We start from the raw sequence: 19,030 nt of genomic DNA, 5'->3' as shown, positions 1-19,030 counted from the left end.
CATATCCAACGAGCGTCAGAGCCGGTGTAGTATAATTTGATCTTAGTTCTGTATTGACGCTTTGCCTATTGGTTGGCTCGTTGGAGGGTGTAGCAGGACTTTTTATAGCCATCCGGGTGAGTGTACCACTCAAGTTATTTTAACTTCATTTTTTATTAGTAATAGTTTAAACAAAACAAATGTTTCTATAACACCACCAATGATGTTACTGGTTACTGATGTTACTTACCAACAGTGACAAATCTTCAGACTATTCTATTAAAACCAGCAGGAACACTAACAGTAGTGACAAATCTGCAAAAAATATAGACTATCTAAAATGGCGACCACAGTAGCTCAAACCACACTTAAATACATATACATTGCTCAAAAAAATAAAGGGAACACTTAAACAACACAATGTAACTCCAAGTCAATCACATTTCTGTGAAATCAAACTGTCCATTTAGGAAGCAACACTGATTGACAATAAATGTCACATGCCGTTGTGCAAATGGGATAGACAACAGGTGGAAATTATAGGCAATTAGCAAGACACCCCCAATAAAGGAGTGGTTCTGCAGGTGGTGACCACAGACCACTTCTCAGTTCCTATGCTTCCTGGATGATGTTTTGGTCACTTTTGAATGCTGGTGGTGCTTTCACTCTAGCGGTAGCATGAGACGGAGTCTACAACCCACACAAGTGGCTCAGGTAGTGCAGCTCATCCAGGATGGCACATCAATGCGAGCTGTGGCAAGAAGGTTTGCTGTTTCTGTCAGCGTAGTGTCCAGAGCATGGAGGCGCTATCAGGAGACAGGCCAGTACACCAGGAGATGTGGAGGAGGCCATAGGAGGGCAACAACCCAGCAGCAGGACCGCTACCTCCTCCTTTGTGCAAGGAGGAGCAGGAGGAGCACTGCCAGAGCCCTGCAAAATGACCTCCAGCAGGCCACAAATGTGCATGTGTCTGCTCAAACGGTCAGAAACAGACTCCATTATGGTGGTATGAGGGCCCGACATCCACAGGTGAGGGTTGTGCTTACAGCCCAACACCGTGCAGGACGTTTGGCATTTGCCAGAGAACACCAAGATTGGCAAATTCGCCACTGGAGCCCTGTGCTCTTCACAGATGAAAGCAGGTTCACACTGAGTACATGTGACAGACGTGACCGAGTCTGGAGACGCCGTGGAGAACGTTCTGCTGCCTGCAACATCCTCCAGCATGACCGGTTTGGCGGTGGGTCAGTCATGGTATGGGGTGGCATTTCTTGCAAGAGGAAGGCATTGATGCTATGGACTGGCCCGCCCGTTCCCCAGACCTGAATCCAATTGAGCACATCTGGGACATCATGTCTCGCTCCATCCACCAACGCCATGTTGCACCACAGACTGTCCAGGAGTTGGCGGATGCTTTAGTCCAGGTCTGGGAGGAGATCCCTCAGGAGACCATCTGCCACCTCATCAGGAGCATGCCCAGGCATGGTAGGGAGGTCATACAGGCACGTGGAGGCCACACACACTACTGAGCCTCATTTGTTTTAAGGACATTACATCAAAGTTGGATCAGCCTGTAGTGTGGTTTTCCACTTTAATTTTGAGTGTGACTCCAAATCCAGACCTCCATGGGTTGATCAATTTGATTTCCATTGATAATTTGTGTGATTTTGTTGTCAGCACATTCAACTATGTAAAGAAAAAAGTATTTAATAAGAATATTTCATTCATTCAGATCTAGGATGTGCTATTTTAGTGTTCCCTTTATTTTTTTGAGCAGTGTATATAGACACAGATACACATATATTTGACACATGCTTCACAAACAACAGGTGTAGACTAACAGTGAAATGCTTACTTACGGGCCCTTCCTATCCAAATAATTAAACTGACATAAATAGATGTTGAGGCGTAATGCCCTCCTCTCTGCCTACCTATTCCATACTGATGCTGTCGAGTGATGATGAGGTCACCACATATGAGGCCCAGCAGAGTCTGCTGCTACCTGTAGAGCCGCGACAGCCTCAGAGCAGCGGGGGGGAAACAAGCTCCTCTCCTACTGCTCTACACTGGTCAGTGCTGGTCTGGATCATGGTGTTACTGTCTGTGTGACGTATTGTGTCTGAGGGATGTGGCACACAGGCAGGTCTGTACCTTAGAGGTCAGAAGCCATCCCAGCCCCTCCCCGCCTGGCTCATTGTGTGGAAGGGCAGCAGCTAAAGCCATTTCCTGACTGGGAAACACAGTAACACTTCCCCCTGCATCCCCCCTACAACCCCCATACACCCAACCCTACATCACAGCACCCTAATCCTCCCTTCCCTTACTGCAATTTGTCATCCCTCCCTCCCTGCATAGACTTAAGAGGACACGTGACTCGAAGAACAATAGGAGATACAGTCACTGACCCTTCAAAGCGTGTTTCAGGTGACACCTTACACCAGTTGCTGAAGGAGAGGACTGTGTTCTGTTCTGTCGGTGTCTGTGCGCGTAACTCCCCCAGTTCATGGATCTTTATAGGAGGGCACTACTCCAGAGCCACTACAGTGCTACTGACAAAGAGGTGATACTGTTTGTGTGTACCAGGCTAAAATAGCTATTTTATGAAGGTGCTATCTGCTGTACTCATCTTCCCTCATGCCTCCATAGAACAGAGGTTTGAACCCAGCCTGTGGAGCGTGAAACACAAAAACAGACACTCATATCCGCCAGATGAGAACCTCTACCTCTCACTCTCACTATCCATCTTTCTACTGCTCTCCATCTGTCACTCTCCTTCCATTTCCCTCTGACATATCCTTCAAGGGGGACACGTTTTGTTATTTTCCCTAGCAATACACAGCTGATTCAAATAATCAACTCACCATTATTTTGATTATTTGAATCTGCTGTGCAATACTAGGGGGGGGGGACATGTACCCATTAGAGTCCCCAGGACCAAGTTTGCGAAACACTGCGTTGGAAAAATCAACGTTACCCGAGTGTTGTTACGACGGGGTTGTAGCATGGTTTTGGGTCGTGCTCTGGCTTGAGCCATTTCCCAGGATAACTAAAATAACTTGTGATTTTCTTTCGGTCCTTTGATTTCATAGAATCCATGATGTGCATATTGTACATTTACTGAAGCCATTCACATACCACACGCACATTTAGGAACCCTCCCCAAAACAGAGTTCAATATAGCAACAAACATGTTATTGAGCCTCCAAACTGCCCCAAAGACTATTTCAACATTCATAGTGTTAAAGGTACCTTAGATAGTATTTGGCACTTCCTCAGGGCTGTGGGTGGGTGTATAATGTAAAGCTCCTGAAAAGAACCCAACTTTTCAGCCCTTCTCATCCATTCCCACATACTAGAACCTCCGCAGTAACCCCCCGTGTATAAGCGAGGGGTGCGGTGATGAGAAAGAGGGGATGAAGTTAGTGTGTCAACATCCCCCTACAGCACATCCCAGCGAGTGGCAGAGAGAGAGCAGGGCACTAATACAGAGGCAGGGGAGAGGGATAAGACACGGATCAGTGGTTGTAGGAGGGTGTGTGTGAGTATTTTGTATGTGTGAGAGGGTATTGTGTGTGTGTGTGTGTGTGTGTGTGTGTGTGTGTGTGTGTGTGTGTGTGTGTGTGTGTGTGTGTGCATGTGCCACAGCTGAACCATGACGGGGGGGTGCCAGCAAAACGGTGGGATATCACAGCCAGAGGTAATTAATCCTCTAATTGAGTTAATACCACCTATTCCTCTCTACCTTCCTAGCTCACTTTCTCTCGCTCTCTCCCTCTTTATCTCTATAATTTGCACATTTCCCTGGATTGCTCACATACAAAGATAAACATGGAAAACACAGATGTACCAACTACAAAAATGATATCATCCTCATTTGAGCAGTCTGGAAAATAACATTATCGCCCCAGCCCCCACAAACACACCAAGCATCACAAACATACAATTAAACCCAGTCAGTCAGACAATGTCACAGTGTGTCTGTGTAGATCTATAGGTGTCTGTCTGATGGTACCAGCACAGCAGAAGCTACCAGGGACTGGCAGGCCAGAGGCGGAGGGAGGGATTACCACCACCCCCACATAATCTCTAGTCCTAATCCCCGATTGTCTGCCGCTCACTGGGTCACAGCAAAACATCTCTAGAGCAGTGTGTGTGTGTGTGTGTGTGTGTGTGTGTGTGTGTGTGTGTGTGTGTGTGTGTGTGTTGTTCCATAGTCATGCTCCAGACTTTTACACCAGCCCCCAAATTTAAAATCAGACGTGTTTACAAAAACAACCACCCACCCACACTCATACACTGAGGCTTATACTACAAAACATGATAACACTAGATTGAGGATCTATAAATCAATGCCAACAAAAGGAAGACAAAGGGTAGAGGCACCAAATGTAATCCCCAGGCTATTTTAAAGTTCAGACTCACCGGTAGGATTGTCAAACGTTTGCCTGCTGACAGTATTTTGCACCTCGGAACAGAGTCAGCAGTCAATCTCTTTTGTGTTTACACAGCATAGACCTTGGAAATCATCAGCCATTCAACTTTGTTAAAATACTCCAAACCAGAAAGTGGAAGTAGCGTTGTTTGGCAATGCATATCTATGCGTAATGCCTATGGTGGAGATTCCAAGCTATCTGTGCTAATGTTGCTATTTTGTAGAAAGCCCTTGTTGATACTAGCGAGATGGCCACAGCTAGAAAACTACCTAGAAAGATGACGAAGAAACAATTTAATTCACTCTCCATAATCCCATACTGCCAGTGCCAGTCCATAGCCAAATGGCCCCGTGTGGCTCAGTTGGTAGAGCATGGCGCATGCAACGCCAGGGTTGTTTGTTTGATTCCCATGGGAGACCAATACGAAAATGTTTCCACTCACTACTATAAGTTGCTCTGGATAAGAGCGTCTTCTAAATGACAAATGGAAATGTTTACCTAGCTAGCTATCGTTAGCATATTTGCTATTTAGCACAATATAGCTAGCTAAGGACACTGGGTTGTGCAGTGGTGGAGATCTTCATGGGCTATACTCTGCCTTGTCTCAGGATGGTAAATTGGTGGTTGAAGATATCACTCTAGTGGTGTGGGGGCTGTGCTTTGGCAAAGTAGGTGGGGTTATATCCTGCCTGCTTGGCCCTGTCCGGGGGTATCGTCAGACGGGGCCACAGTGTCTCCCGACCCCTCCTGTCTCAGCCTCCAGTATTTATGCTGCAATAGTTGATGTGTCGGGGGGCTAGGGTCAGTCTGTTATATCTGGAGTATTTCTCCTGTCTTATCCGGTGTCCTGTGTGAATTTAAGTATGCTCTCTCTAATTCTCTCTTTCTTTTTCTCTCTTTCTTTCTTCCTTTCTCTCTCTCAGAGGACCTGAGCCCTAGGACCATGCCTCAGGACTACCTGGCCTGATGACTCCTTGCTGTCCCCAGTCTACCTGGTCATACTGCTGCTCCAGTTTCAACTGTTCTGCTTGCGAGTATGGAAACCTGAGATGTTCACCAGATGTGCTAACTGTCCCAAACCTGCTGTTTTCAACTCTCTAGAGACAGCAGGAGTGATAGAGATACTCTGAATGATCGGCTATGAAAAGCCAACTGACATTTACTCCTGAGGTGCTGACCTCTTGCAACCTCTACAACCACTGTGATTATCATTATTTGACCCTGCTGGTCATCTATGAACATTTGAACATCTTGGCCATGTTCTGTTATAATTCCCACCCGGCACAGCCAGAAGAGGACTGGCCACCCCTCATAGCCTGGTTCCTCTCTAGGTTTCTTCCTAGGTTCTGGCCTTTCTAGGGATTTTTTCCTAGCCACCGTGCTTCTACAGCTGCATTGCTTGCTGTTTAGGGTTTCTGTACAGCACTTTGTGGCATCAGTTGATGTAAGAAGAGCTTTATAAATACATTTGATTTGACTGCACTAACTCGGCAGCTAACACAGGCAGCTGTTTCATGGAAACTAGCTAATCCATTGTGATTTAATTATAATGTCAATACTAGCTACAGTGGTTAGCTAGCTTGGTGGAAGTATTTTGTGTCGTGTGCATTGCATCTATGCACTTAGCTAGCTAGCTACCATCCCATAGCCTTCATTGTAAATTAAGTGTGACTGGCTCATCAAGGGATGTACAAAGAAAATGCTTGTTTCTTTTTTTTCATTGGCTCCTCCACATGGGGGCTTGTGCTCTCTGATTGGCTAAAAGTCAAGTTGTTGGCCACTAACGAGTATTGTGATTCTACCAGTAGAATTGGTATGTTTGTCGCTAACGGGTTGGCATGCAGCAGGTACCGCTTTTGTTCTAGGAAGAGAAGGAACGGCCTCCCACTGTGATTAAGGGGCGACACCTTCTCTGAACAGGGTCATGAAAAGCTTTGTTAACAATGGATTATCTCCAATCCCTCCAGGACACCTACAACACCCAATTTCACAGGAGGGCCAAAAAGATCATCAAGGACAGCAACCACCCGAGTACAGGTACATCAAAGCTGGGACCGAGAGACTGAAAAACAGCTTCTATCTCAAGGCCGTCAGACTGTTAAATAGCTACCTACCATAGCCAGCTACCATCTGGTTACTCAATCCTGTACCTTAGAGGCTGCTGCCCTATATACATAGACATGGAATCACTGGTCACTTTAATATTGCTTACATACTGCTTTACTAATTTCATATGTGTATACCGTATTCTATTCTACTGTATTTTAGTCAATGCCACTCCGACATTGCTCGTCCTAATATTCATACATTTCTTAATTCTATTCTTTTACCTTTAGATTTGTGTGTATTGTTGTGACTTGTTAGATATTACTGCACTGTTGGAGCTAGAAACACAAGCATTTTGCTACACCCGCAATAACATCTGCTAAATATATGTGACCAATCAAATGTGATTACATTTGATAAGTACTTATCGGCAGTCTATAGATAGTGAGATTTTTGTGGGTTTCATGCTTTAGTGGTTAGGTTGAAGATGATTAAATTTAATTCAATTGCATTCCTTTCAATTCAAATAACTTTATTGACCTAATAGAGTTTATACCCTGCATCTCTCCACAGTAAATCCTAATTTAACGAGTCATGATGTAGTAACCCAATCTCTTGCTGAACTGGCCTGGTCTATCAGGGCGACACCTCCTCTGAAGAGGGCCATGAAAAGCTCCATCAACAATCCATTAGCTCATTATCTCCAATCCCCACTACCTATACTATCCTCCACCATAGCACCCGCCGTCGGGTGTATATCCCATCACCACGGTTACCGTTGCGGGAGCTAGCCCAAGGTGTCTTGTCTGAGATCTATACGGGAGCTAGAGACATAGGGAGCTGTTATGATTAGATTCTAGAACGAGGGAGGCGGGGGATGTGTGTGTTTGAGAGAGAGAGAAAAAGACATGCTAAGGCTACACACAAGATACACAGTGAACCTTTGAAGCTAGTTTAACTATGTGGAGGTGATGAATGATGTCTGTCTAAGATTCATATTATCCTCACCAGGATAGGATTTAACATGGATTATGTGTGTGAGAGTGAGACAGAGTCAGAATTGGAAAGAGAAATGGAAAGATGGAGACTAGTGATAGAGGCGGTGAGTGTGTGTGTTTTTGGTTTTCCTATCTTTGTCCGTACTCACAGGGATAGTAAAATGAAAATTAGCGGAACATTTCGCTTGTCTCCACAGGAAAAAGGCTATTTTAGGCTTTGGGGTTAGAATGATGTTTAGGAGTTAAGGTAAGGGTTAAGCTAACTGGACTGTTTAGCTACTGGACTCTTAAGCTAGGACAGATTTAAATATGTTCTGGGAGTCATCTGATAATATTGAGGAGTTTCCCCACATCAGTCACTGAGTTCATTAATAAGTGCATCGACAACGTCGTCCCCAGTGTGACCATACGTACAGTGCATATCCCAACCAGAAGCCATGGATTACAGGCAACATCCGCACTGAGCTAAAGACTGGAGCTGATGCTTTCAAGGAGCGGGAACCTAATCCGGACGCTTATAAGAAATCCCGCTAAGATCTTCAACGAGCCATCAAACAGGCAATACAGGACTAAGATCAAATCCTACTGCGCCGGCTCGGATGTTCGTCAGATGTGGCAGGGCTTGCAAACTATCACGGATTACAAAAAGGTAAACACAGCCGCGAGCTGCCCAGTGACACAAGCCTACCAGACGAGCTAAATGCCTTTTATGCTCGGTTTGAGGCCAGAAACACTGAACCATGCATGAGAGCACCAGCTATTCCGGACGACTGTGTGATCTCGCTCTCTTTGGCCGATGTGAGCAAGACCTTTAAACAGGTTAACATTCACAAGGCCCCGGGGCCAGATGGATTACCAAGATGTGTACTCACGCACTGATCAGCTGGCAAGTGTCTTCACTAACATTTTTAACCTCTCCCTGACCCTATCTGTAATACCTACAGGTTTCAAGCAGACCCTGTGCCCAAGAACACCAAGGTAACCTGTCTAAATAACTATCGCCACGTAGCACTCACATCTGTAAACATGAAATACTTTGAAAGGCTGGTCATGGCTCACATCAACACCATCATCCCAGACACACTGGACCCACTCCAATTCGCATACCACCCCAACAGATCCACAGAAAATGCAATCTCCATTGCACTCCACACTGCCCTCTTCCACCTGGTTAAGAGGAACACCTATGTGAGAACGTTGTGCATTGACTACAGCTTAGTGTTCAAAACCATATTGCCCTCCAAGCTCAGGACCCGGGGACTGAACACCTCCCACCTCTACAACTGAATCCTGGACTTCCTGACGGGCCGCCTCGTGGTAAGTGGTACCGGTGCACCAAGTCTGGAACCAACAGGACCCTGAATAGCTTCTACCCCCAAGCCATAAGACTGCTAAATAGTTAACCAAATACCTACCTGGAGGACTATCTGCGTTGACCCCTCTTTGCACCATCTCTTTTGACTCATCACATATGCTGCTGCTACTGCTTATTATCTATCTTGTTGCCTAGTCACTTTATCCCTACCTATATGTACATATCTACCTCAATTACCTCGTAACCCTGCACATCAACTCAGTGCTGGTACTCCGTGTATATAGCCATGGTATGGTTTCTCATTGTGTATTTATTCCTTGTGTTATTATCTTTCTATTATTTTTATATGTTTCTCTCTGCATTGTTGGGAAAGGCCTGTAAGTAAGCATTTCACTGTTAGTCTACACCTGTTGTTTACAAAGCATGTGACAAATAACATTTGATTTGATTTGGGGTAAAGGTTAGGGTTAGGTTTAGGTTTAGGGTAGATAGGATTTTGAAGGGGAATCATTTGCTTGGTCGCCACAAATAGTATAGTAAAACAAACGTGTGTGTGAGTGAGAGAAATAGATGCAGAAAAAGAGGAACAGAGAGAGGGTGAGAGAAGATTTGTGAGTTGTGGATTATGACAGTTCTCTGCTATGGTTTTTGACAGTTCTCAGGTGTGGTCCGTACACATACAGGACAGACTTTCCCTCCAACACCGCGTGTGTGTGTGTGTGTGTGTGTGTGTGTGTGTGTGTGTGTGTGTGTGTGTGTGTGTGTGTGTGTGTGTGTGTGTGTGTGTGTGTGTGTGTACAGGACATCCCAGGGAGGGGACAGGGAGAGAAATTGAAGTAGGTACAAGAGTAGATCCTGGCAGGGAAAGAACAGTGGTGGGTCTGGTCTGGGACTGAGGGTCGTAAACATAGGATCACACACTGGGAGGAAGGTGGCTCTTTAGGAACCAGGGAACCGGATCTCTGACATCACAGCACATCACCAGTGGCGGTCGGTATCGTTTAAGATGAGGGAGTACGCAAATGTATTTCATGAGTATGGCCTTATTTCTGTTACAGTATATTGGATGACTGTCACTTATATTCCATTCACCCAGCTCAATGTAACATAGGCTAATACATGATACTTGAATTTCCCTATACCCATCACCTAGCCTATAAATGAAAGTTTACAACGTAGGTGCATAGGTTGAGATTTTTTTGTAATCAAGGTGACAGTAACACATTGAAGTTTTAAGTTCCTCGGCATACACATCACAGACAAACTGAATTGGTCAACTCACACAGACAGCATCGTGAGGAAGGCGCAGCAGCGCCTCTTCAACCTCAGGAGGCTGAAGAAATTCGGCTTGTCACCAAAAGCACTCACAAACTTCTACAGATGCACAATCGAGAGCATCCTGGCGGGCTGTATCACCGCCTGGTATGGCAACTGCACCGCCCTCAACCGTAAGGCTCTCCAGAGGGTAGTGAGGTCTGCACAACGCATCACCGGGGCAAACTACCTGCCCTCCAGGACACCTACACCACCCGATGCTACAGGAAGGCCATAAAGATCATCAAGGACACCAACCACCCGAGCCACTGCCTGTTCACCCCGCTGCCATCCAGAAGGCGAGGTCAGTACAGGTGCATCAAAGCTGGGACCGAGAGACTGAAAAACAGCTTCTATCTCAAGGCTATCAGACTGTTAAACAGCCACCACTAACATTGAGTGGCTACTGCCAACACACTGTCAATGACACTGACTCTACTCCAGCCACTTTAATCATGGGAATTGATGGGAAATGATGTAAATATATCACTAGCCACTTTAAACAATGCTACCTTTATAATGTTACTTACCCTACATTGTTCATCTCATATGCATACGTTGATACTGTACTCTATATCATCGACTGCATCCTTATGTAATACATGTATCACTAGCCACTTTAACTATGCCACTTGGTTTACATACTTATCTCATATGTATATACTGTACTCGATATCATCTACTGTATCTTGCCTATGCTGCTCTGTACCATCACTCATTCATATATCCTTATGTACATATTCTTTATCCCCTTACACTGTGTATGACAGTAGTTTTTTTTGGAATTGTTAGTTAGATTACTTGCTCGTTATTACTGCATTGTCGGAACTAGAAGCACAAGCATTTCGCTACACTCGCATTAACATCTGCTAACCATGTGTATGTGACAAATAAAATTTGATTTGATTTGACATTCAATACCGCCTTGCACACTCTTGCCTGCATCTATAGCTAGTCTAGGGTGTACTCATTAGTCCAACAGTGCAAACAAGAGTTTCTATTGGACAAATGCAGGTATGTTTTTAGCTGTTTCGTTCCGTTTGCTACGGTTTAAGAAACGGTTTTCAACAGAATTGGCTGAATTTATACACACCTGATCACACGCAAACACATTTCACTTTCATAGCAGCCACATGATCACTTTGCCCCTTGTAATTCCTTCTCGACATCTACTCGCTCTCCTCCTCTCTCACCGTTTCCCTTCACTTGTGGACTTCAGTTAACAACACATCCACTGTCTGTGACAAGGTAAAAAACCTTTCCAAGCCAAGCCTTCATATTATAACCGCTAACCGCTACACACAGCCTACATCATTGTCACCATATTATCTAAAGTCATAGTAAACATAGCTAATAGAACTAGCGCATTAGTGAACCCGCTACAATCATGCAGTAGAGTACAGTCAGCAGAGCAAGCACTTTAGCAGTTACACCGGCGTCCCCGGTGGTAATAAATGAATAAAACCAAAAGCTTACCTTGACTTGGAAGAGCTCCAATTTTGGATAGCCATAGCCAGCTAGCTAACATAGCTTCCCTCTCTGTTTGAGCTGGGTGTTTGAGTAGGCCAAACATCGCTAACTCTCCCTGTCTCTCATGCTTCTCCTTCATTTTTGAAGAAATGTTTTTGTTAAAAACTGTTCAAATATTGTCTCTCTCTCTTTGAGTCAACTACACACCACGTTTTATTCACTGAAGTGCTAGCTAGCTGTAGCTTATGCTTTCAGTACTATTGCTACCCTACAGAGTGCTGCTGAGGCCACTGTAGACCTTCATTGCAAAGCGTGATGTTTTAATCAATAATTTGGTGACGTGAATATATTTTGTATAGATTTAAAAATCAACATTTTTATAATGTTTCACTATTTAAAAAAAAATGAAATTCACTATGGTCCTGCCCTTCCTCCTCTTATCACACACACACACTGAGGGAGAGTCTGGCTATATGATGTAGTTACAGAATGTGTATGGATGCCTTGAAACAATGCCAAAAATGCCCTTCTCTGCTGTTTAGAATAGAAAGGGAGGCTGCAGTGCAGTTTCGTTTCTTGCCCATTCCTCAGAACAGGCCAATAAAACCACAAGAACTGACTATTACAATATGAAACATAAATAACCAAGAAGAAAAATGCTACCATCAGATACATAACATCACCAAAACATTCAGGCAACATTCATCACTAGCTGAAGAGGATGACTTTCTTACATTTCTGTATGGTTCCCATTTCCTCAAAAACCTCCCCTGGGAATCATTATGAAATCAATCAGGCTATTTCTAGAGACAGCCTAAAAAGGGCTCCTCTGGTCTGGGTGAGTTGAGCTCTGAGGTCCTGAAGGCAGAATGGTAATGTTGCTGAAGTGTCCTCCTCTACTTTCGGCTATCTGATTCGACCCATAGGACCTTTTAAGGCTAAACACTTTTAGGACCCTCATAACATCAAAGAGTAAGGAAGACTCCATCTGTCTACACACACTCATACACACAGTTAAACACAGTTTGAAGGCAACTACCGTAAGCTAATTTGAGAGAAACTATATTTTTTATCCAAATATAGTCATCTCCTTCATCCCAGTGCAACTTCACAATGTTGATATACCCAACAATGTTGACGTTACCCGTTAATATTATATCTATAAACAACAGAGTGAGTGACCAAACCTAACAGACGAGTTTGGGTGAAGATACTAGCCTACTGTTCCAATGTTCGCTCAATTCAACTGTAAGCACTTTGTGTGGCCCAGTGCTTGTCTGTGTGTGTTAACTGTGAGTGAAGTTTGCAGTGAGTGGACAGAGCAGTAGGGTCAATAGCTGTGTGTGTAAGGGAAAAACCTTCACAGTTACATATCAGGATATTATTTATGACAATATATAGTATAGTTTTGACAATATAGCAGTATTATTTTTTACGTGTAGCTTGTTCTCCATCTTCTTTTTAAATAGGGATCCAATTTGTTTACAGCACTTTTGTTTACATGACTGATCAAAGCCATGAGTAAACATGGTGAGCAATATGTTTGGAACATTGAATCGCAATACACATAGAATCGTAAGAATCGCAATGCATATTGTGTCGGTACCTAAGCATGATGATAATATCGTATTGTGAGGTCCCTGGCAATTCACAGCCAAGGTGTGTGTTTGTTAACTGTGAGTAATGTTATCAGTGTGTGAACCCAGTCAGACAGTAGTAGAGCAATTGTCACCTCTAGTTATAGCTAGCAGTCCTCTGGCCCCCCTGCTGTGGCAGTCGACCAGGGCCACAGATCAATCTCAGTCAGAGAGGAACTCAATGCCAGGGAAATGAGGGCAGCGGTTTAAAAGGGCACCTACATCAGATTCAGGCCACATAATGTGGTATTGCATACCAGCATCAGTCTGTACACAGGTACTAACATGTAGGAACCGTGTAGACGTAATCTTTTGGTTTTAGGCAGATAGGAAACTGCGCCTGGGACTTTTCCTAAGTTTAGTAAGAACAACTGTGTGAGTGTGTATACTTTTGATACCTGACAGTGCTATCCTGTAGTGACTCGTTCTCTAGGTACAATATTACAGACGATTCATGATGTCATCACAGTTAAAGGTGCAACCACAATCAAGGGATTTCCCATGCAAAATAACAAAGCACACTTTGGATTTGATACTTCCTCGACCAGTCATCAGTGTAGCCTGTCACCTATAGGTAGCCTTATCCCTTCCTCAGACTTGGTTATAGTGGTGCGGTGCATATAAAGAAACACTCCTTCTGACTGATTGACTGACGACAGAAGAGTAGCTAAAGGCCTGTTTGTTGCCTCTGGTGTGTGTCTGTGGGGACAAGGATGATGGAATGTTGCCAACTGTAATTTAGTATCATAAATTCAGAATGTGTACAATGGACTGGAAGTCCCCACCTACTGCTTGCAAACCCAGGCACTCTTTAGGCCTAATGCAATGATTTATTTTACAATCCAGTTTCTCTATTCTACAGTGATGTGCATCACATAAAGCAGTTACTGTCTAATTATGTGTGCTGTCCTAAAAACATGCAGACAGGGTAGTCACACAAAGACAGGGAATTACTGTCAAACTCATTGACACTCCTTATTAGGCTATAGCCTACTGACATGGCTCACAGGTCTATGGTGAATTGCTGTAGTGCTCAGTCATTCATGGCCCAACCAATCTAGAGTACAAAATAATGAAGTTCATAGTGTGACTGTTGGTTGACACAATGCAAACTTTACTGTCCAGGACATAGGCGAAATTGTCACGGGGGATGGGGGGGACACATCCGCCCAATAATTTCTGGGGGGAGTTGGGGGCCCATTGGAGGTCAGCCGCCCAGATAGCATATGAACACGTCATAAGCAATGGCAGAATGTATAGAATTGCAGGAAATTAGCTTTAAAGGAGAAATGTTACAACCAAATCTCTATTTTGATGTAAATGGCCATGTTGTAGAAGGGTCCAAACAACTTTTTTGTGATTTCACATGTTTTAGAGAAACTGAAAAAACATGAACAAGAATGTCCAAAAACAGTTCTTATTCTTTATGCTAATGTTATATTCCCTTTTACGCGACTCGAGCATTTTCGAGTGGTTCTATTTACTGTGCAGCCTGCTGCTACAGGTAACTGCCAAAATAAAGGAAACACCAACACACTATAATGTCTTTAATAGGGAGTTGAGCCATCAGAACAGCTTCAATGCGTGTTGGCATAGATTCTAGAAGTGTGGAAGCACCCCATGCTTTCAATATACTTTGTATTAAAGGTCGACACAGGAGTGACTATTCATTCGTGTCAATCATTTTACCCGTACTGTCCTGATCCCGCAACCGTTCTGTAACCCCGGAACTTTCCTGTCCCAACCCAATCAAAATAACTCTGTCCCTGAATTAACTCCCTCCTAGCTGCATGTCTGTCTGTCCCCTCTCTGCAACAGCATCACATTAGTGGAAACGAAGACTGTTCTCAGGGCAAGCCTTGTTGTAGCCGCATTAGGGACAATTTTAGCAAATCTATTCCTAACCTTAACCTAATTATCCTAACCTTCCACGTCAATTCGCCTAACCTGCTATGAAAAGTAACTTCTGCTAGTCAAAGATTGACGTTGAGATCAGTCTTGGTTTCCACTAACGCGATACAGCCACTCGCGTGTGAGTAGCCATAGCAACTGCTCTGTGGCTGCTGCTCAGCGTTAAGGAGACAGTTACCTGTACACAGCTGATAACCACATTACGAGATTTGGGGAATGAAGGCAGTGGGAGCACTGTTCCCGTGTCAACCTCTACTTTGTATCCCTCATTTACTCATGTGTTTCCTTTATTTTGGCAGTTATCTGTAAAATAGACAGAGGTATCGCTCGAGTCGCAACAAAATTGAATATAACGCTGCAGAAGTTCAGAATTACACAATTTCATGTGTACAACATCTAAACATGTACACCACTATACTGAGAGCTGTGCTGTTTCTAAAAGGATGTATTTGGGTGTTTTTGGAGCCTTTGTTCATGTTTGTTTTCGGGATCCCCATACTACTGTACACAACGAGGATGACGAAGTGATTTGCTGTTTGGTGTAAGTTTCTCTGAAACGTGAAATCATAATAAAGTTGTCTCGACCCTTCAATAACTTGCTTTTTATGTTGTTGTTGTTTTGTTTTTTTACCTTTATTTAACTAGGCATATAGCATGCCATTTACATATTTTTTATATAGATTTGGTTGTAAAAATAAATACATTAAATAACCTGGTATGAAGGTGCATTGATCAATTATACAGTTTAAATAGTCATTTTTGTGGCTTTACACGAAGTCAACCTTTAAAGTGACTATCCAGTTTTCCAGATTTCTATGGAATATGAACTATAATTCATTATAATATGAGTGAAATCGTTTTATTTCCAAAAAAGGGTCATTAAGTATATTTAGAGGTAGCTTTTCTTTGTTGGAATGTTGTGGGCATACCCCAATATTAGAATGGTGTGGGTGTATACAGGTCATTAAAAATATTAATGCGAGTAGACCACTGATTGGCCAGCTCCCTCTTTGAGGAAATAGCAAGCATTTTTTAAACAGTCTGTTTAAGATACAAGTTTGAGGTGGGGTTTTAAAGCGTTTTCTCCAATTTATGCTTTGGCCACAAATACGAGTATAGGATGATTCAACAACATTATTTGGGTATGAGTTAACAGAACTTTTAAATGTGAGATTTTCCCTGGAAAGTTACTTTAATACAACAAAATGTTCTCTCAACCTCATGGCAAAATGTGTAAAGGAGCAGGAAATGAGCCTTAACACAGCTAAACGTTCTCGCATCCTCATTGAAAAATATGAAATATAGTATGAGATGAGCTATAAAACAGCAGATTTTTCTCTCTGCCCCATGACAAACTGTGTAGAGTTGAAGGAAATTCGCTTTAAAACTGCTAAATGTTCATTCAGACTCATGACAAAATGTTAAGAATAGCATTATAAAACTGCAAATGTTCTATCTGACCCATGGCAAAATGTGTTAAAAAGCAGGACGTTAGTTATTTCCCAAAAAAGAAGAAAGAAAATTCCTAACATTAATATTTTTTTGTGACATTGCACTTATACCTTATCCTGTGTTTTCTAAATACCCCTCCAATATAAAAAAGTTTACAGAAAAATAAAGCTCCCCGGACCTCCATCTACTGTTCATCCTCCCCAATATCTACACCATAATTTCGCCCTAGGTCCTGCATAGGCTGCAGTCAGTGTGAAACCGAAAACAAGATTGTATGGTTCTGGGAAATAATATGGGGATTTCCACGTCATCTTTTGGACACAATTACACAGCGTGATGTTCAGTTATTGTTTGTAATTAACATACAGTCAGAGGTAGCCTATAGTTGGAACCGTATGCCCAGGCTATCTATAATGCCCCATTATGTAGTTGCCTCTACGCACAATACTGAACATCTGGCCCAAAGCGTATTCTTCGCATCTAGAGGGGAAAGCTCAGTCGTGCGCCAGGCACAGCATGTCCATTGTCTGTCTATAACATTCTCAATCATGTTCATTTTTGTGGAATGGAAACATATTGTAAATTCGAACAAACTTCACACAGCAAGTTATCTTCGCTTATACAGAATACAACACCATTCCTCTCAATACCTAATTTCCCAAATCCATGCACTTTGTTGGGAACCCTGGGCGCAGGAGCGGAAGAGATTCCGAAAAATTATACAGTGTTTTCTATTCTTACCTGCTTCCACTGTATCTGATAAATCAAAGTTAGATGCTGTCCCAGGGAATTCTTTGAGTTTCCTGGCGCTGAGGTTAAAAAAACCGGAGTTCGCTCCTTCTTCCAACGCTCTTTCCAAGCCACGGTTAGTTGGCACGTTATTGCCGCTAATGTTACTTTGTATAGAGGTAGACGCGAGCTGGGAATGTGGACGAGGGTCTGGTCCCAACGTCGCCATATTCGCCTCACCTTTATTGCAAATTAAATGCGCTACGACGATTGTATCCAGGCACAAACTACGGGAGAGACTTCAACCGTGCGCGAATTTCCTCTTTGACTGCCTCCGCTCCCATGCGGCTGCGCAATTCACTTACAATGAACTGTAGCCAGGCCAACGGCATACTGGTAGATTAGGATTTTGCGACCCCTGCTGACTATAGACCTACATAAAACTGACATAGTTTCCCTTCAAGATCTAGAGCTACTTGTATGACACGAATGTCTGTACCGTAGGCTACATCTGTAATATATGTAGTTCATATAAACTGAGTGACACAAAACAGATATTGGGAATGCAGTCACAGGGGCTATGGATTTTGAATGATTAATAAGCCGGCAATAACAACTTCTAACTCAATTACATAAAAACATTTATATCATTACCTTCCATATCATATCTTGAATGATAATTCCTAGAGTTGGGTCTACAAATGAGTAGTCTAGACTGTTGCTAGAGAGAGAGAGTAATGTTTACTGCTAATTTTGAATGGTTTGTTAACTTTTGTTTATTACCTATTCCACTTGGCTTTGGCAATGTAAACATATGTTTCCCATGCCAATAAAGCCCATTGAATTGAGAGAGAGGGGAGGGGGGGGGGCTCACTGCCAATGAGAATGCTGAGTCCACCGCTTGAATAACCTTGCATCAGCTGATATGCTGTTTGCTGATCACTGATCGCACTATGGAGGCTGTACACACACATAGAGAGAGAGAGAGAGTGAAAGAGAGACAGCGAGGCGAGAGGTAGAGAATGAGAGATGCCTTCAGATACATACAGAAACAGAAAGAAAAGAGTGAGTGAGGTGGAGTGTCAGACTATGATACATGTATCATCTCTGGTGCCATCTGGAGCAGGTAAAATCCTCTTGGATTCTATTTCAGATGAACCCAGCACAACAAATAGCCTATAATTCTGCTATTGCCAATATTCATGACAGTATTACTATTTATTTTCTGCGCCTGAAAAGTCAGTCCATATCTTCATGTCACTTTTTTGTCACTTTCATCCCCTCACTTCATATTTTATTATTAGCAGAACATAAGTACAAGAAAAATAAAATGCTACTCTTTTAGTATCATACCTCCCCGATCTGTTCAAACTGCATTGTGGTGTGACACACAATTGTTAAGTTGGTTCAATAGGCTTAAGGCTGGTTTCTACAACATCTCCTTCATGCTGGACAAGACATTACTTCCCACCGAGGGGAGCCTAACAGGAATAAAAAGCTGGGAAAAAAGTATTGTTGATCTCAACATTAATAAGCAAGGCTACTACATAGGGATTAGGTTAATTCTATTTATTTGTGAATGATAACTCAATCCTCACCAGAGATTTGTGAGATGTTGGGATGAGTATTATAACACTTTTCAGGTCAAACATAATATGTAGTAATTATAAGACACTACTTGGAGTTCTAAGACACTACTTGGAGTTTGAGCCTTTGACCTTTGATAAAACATTAATTACACAAAGA

The 19,030-nt window shown here is 43.1% G+C and overlaps 1 protein-coding gene across 8 annotated transcripts in view; it reads right to left on the bottom strand.

Moving 5' to 3' along the window:
• LOC112234756 (leucine-rich repeat and calponin homology domain-containing protein 1-like) overlaps positions 1-17,621 on the bottom strand; it is a 97,166-nt gene extending 79,545 nt beyond the window's left edge. For all 8 annotated transcript variants that reach the window (XM_024389561.2, XM_024403049.2, XM_024389565.2 and 5 more), the window contains exon 1: positions 17,297-17,621. In XM_024389561.2, the coding sequence (XP_024245329.1) occupies positions 17,297-17,513 (217 nt within the window). In that variant the 5' untranslated portion in view covers positions 17,514-17,621. The remainder of the gene's footprint in view (positions 1-17,296) is intronic.
• Between the last annotated feature and the right edge of the window lie 1,409 nt (positions 17,622-19,030).

This window comes from Oncorhynchus tshawytscha, linkage group LG26 (genome assembly GCF_018296145.1).
Source record: "Oncorhynchus tshawytscha isolate Ot180627B linkage group LG26, Otsh_v2.0, whole genome shotgun sequence".
NCBI lineage: Eukaryota > Metazoa > Chordata > Actinopteri > Salmoniformes > Salmonidae > Oncorhynchus > Oncorhynchus tshawytscha.
This window is presented reverse-complemented; position numbering and strand designations above follow the sequence as displayed.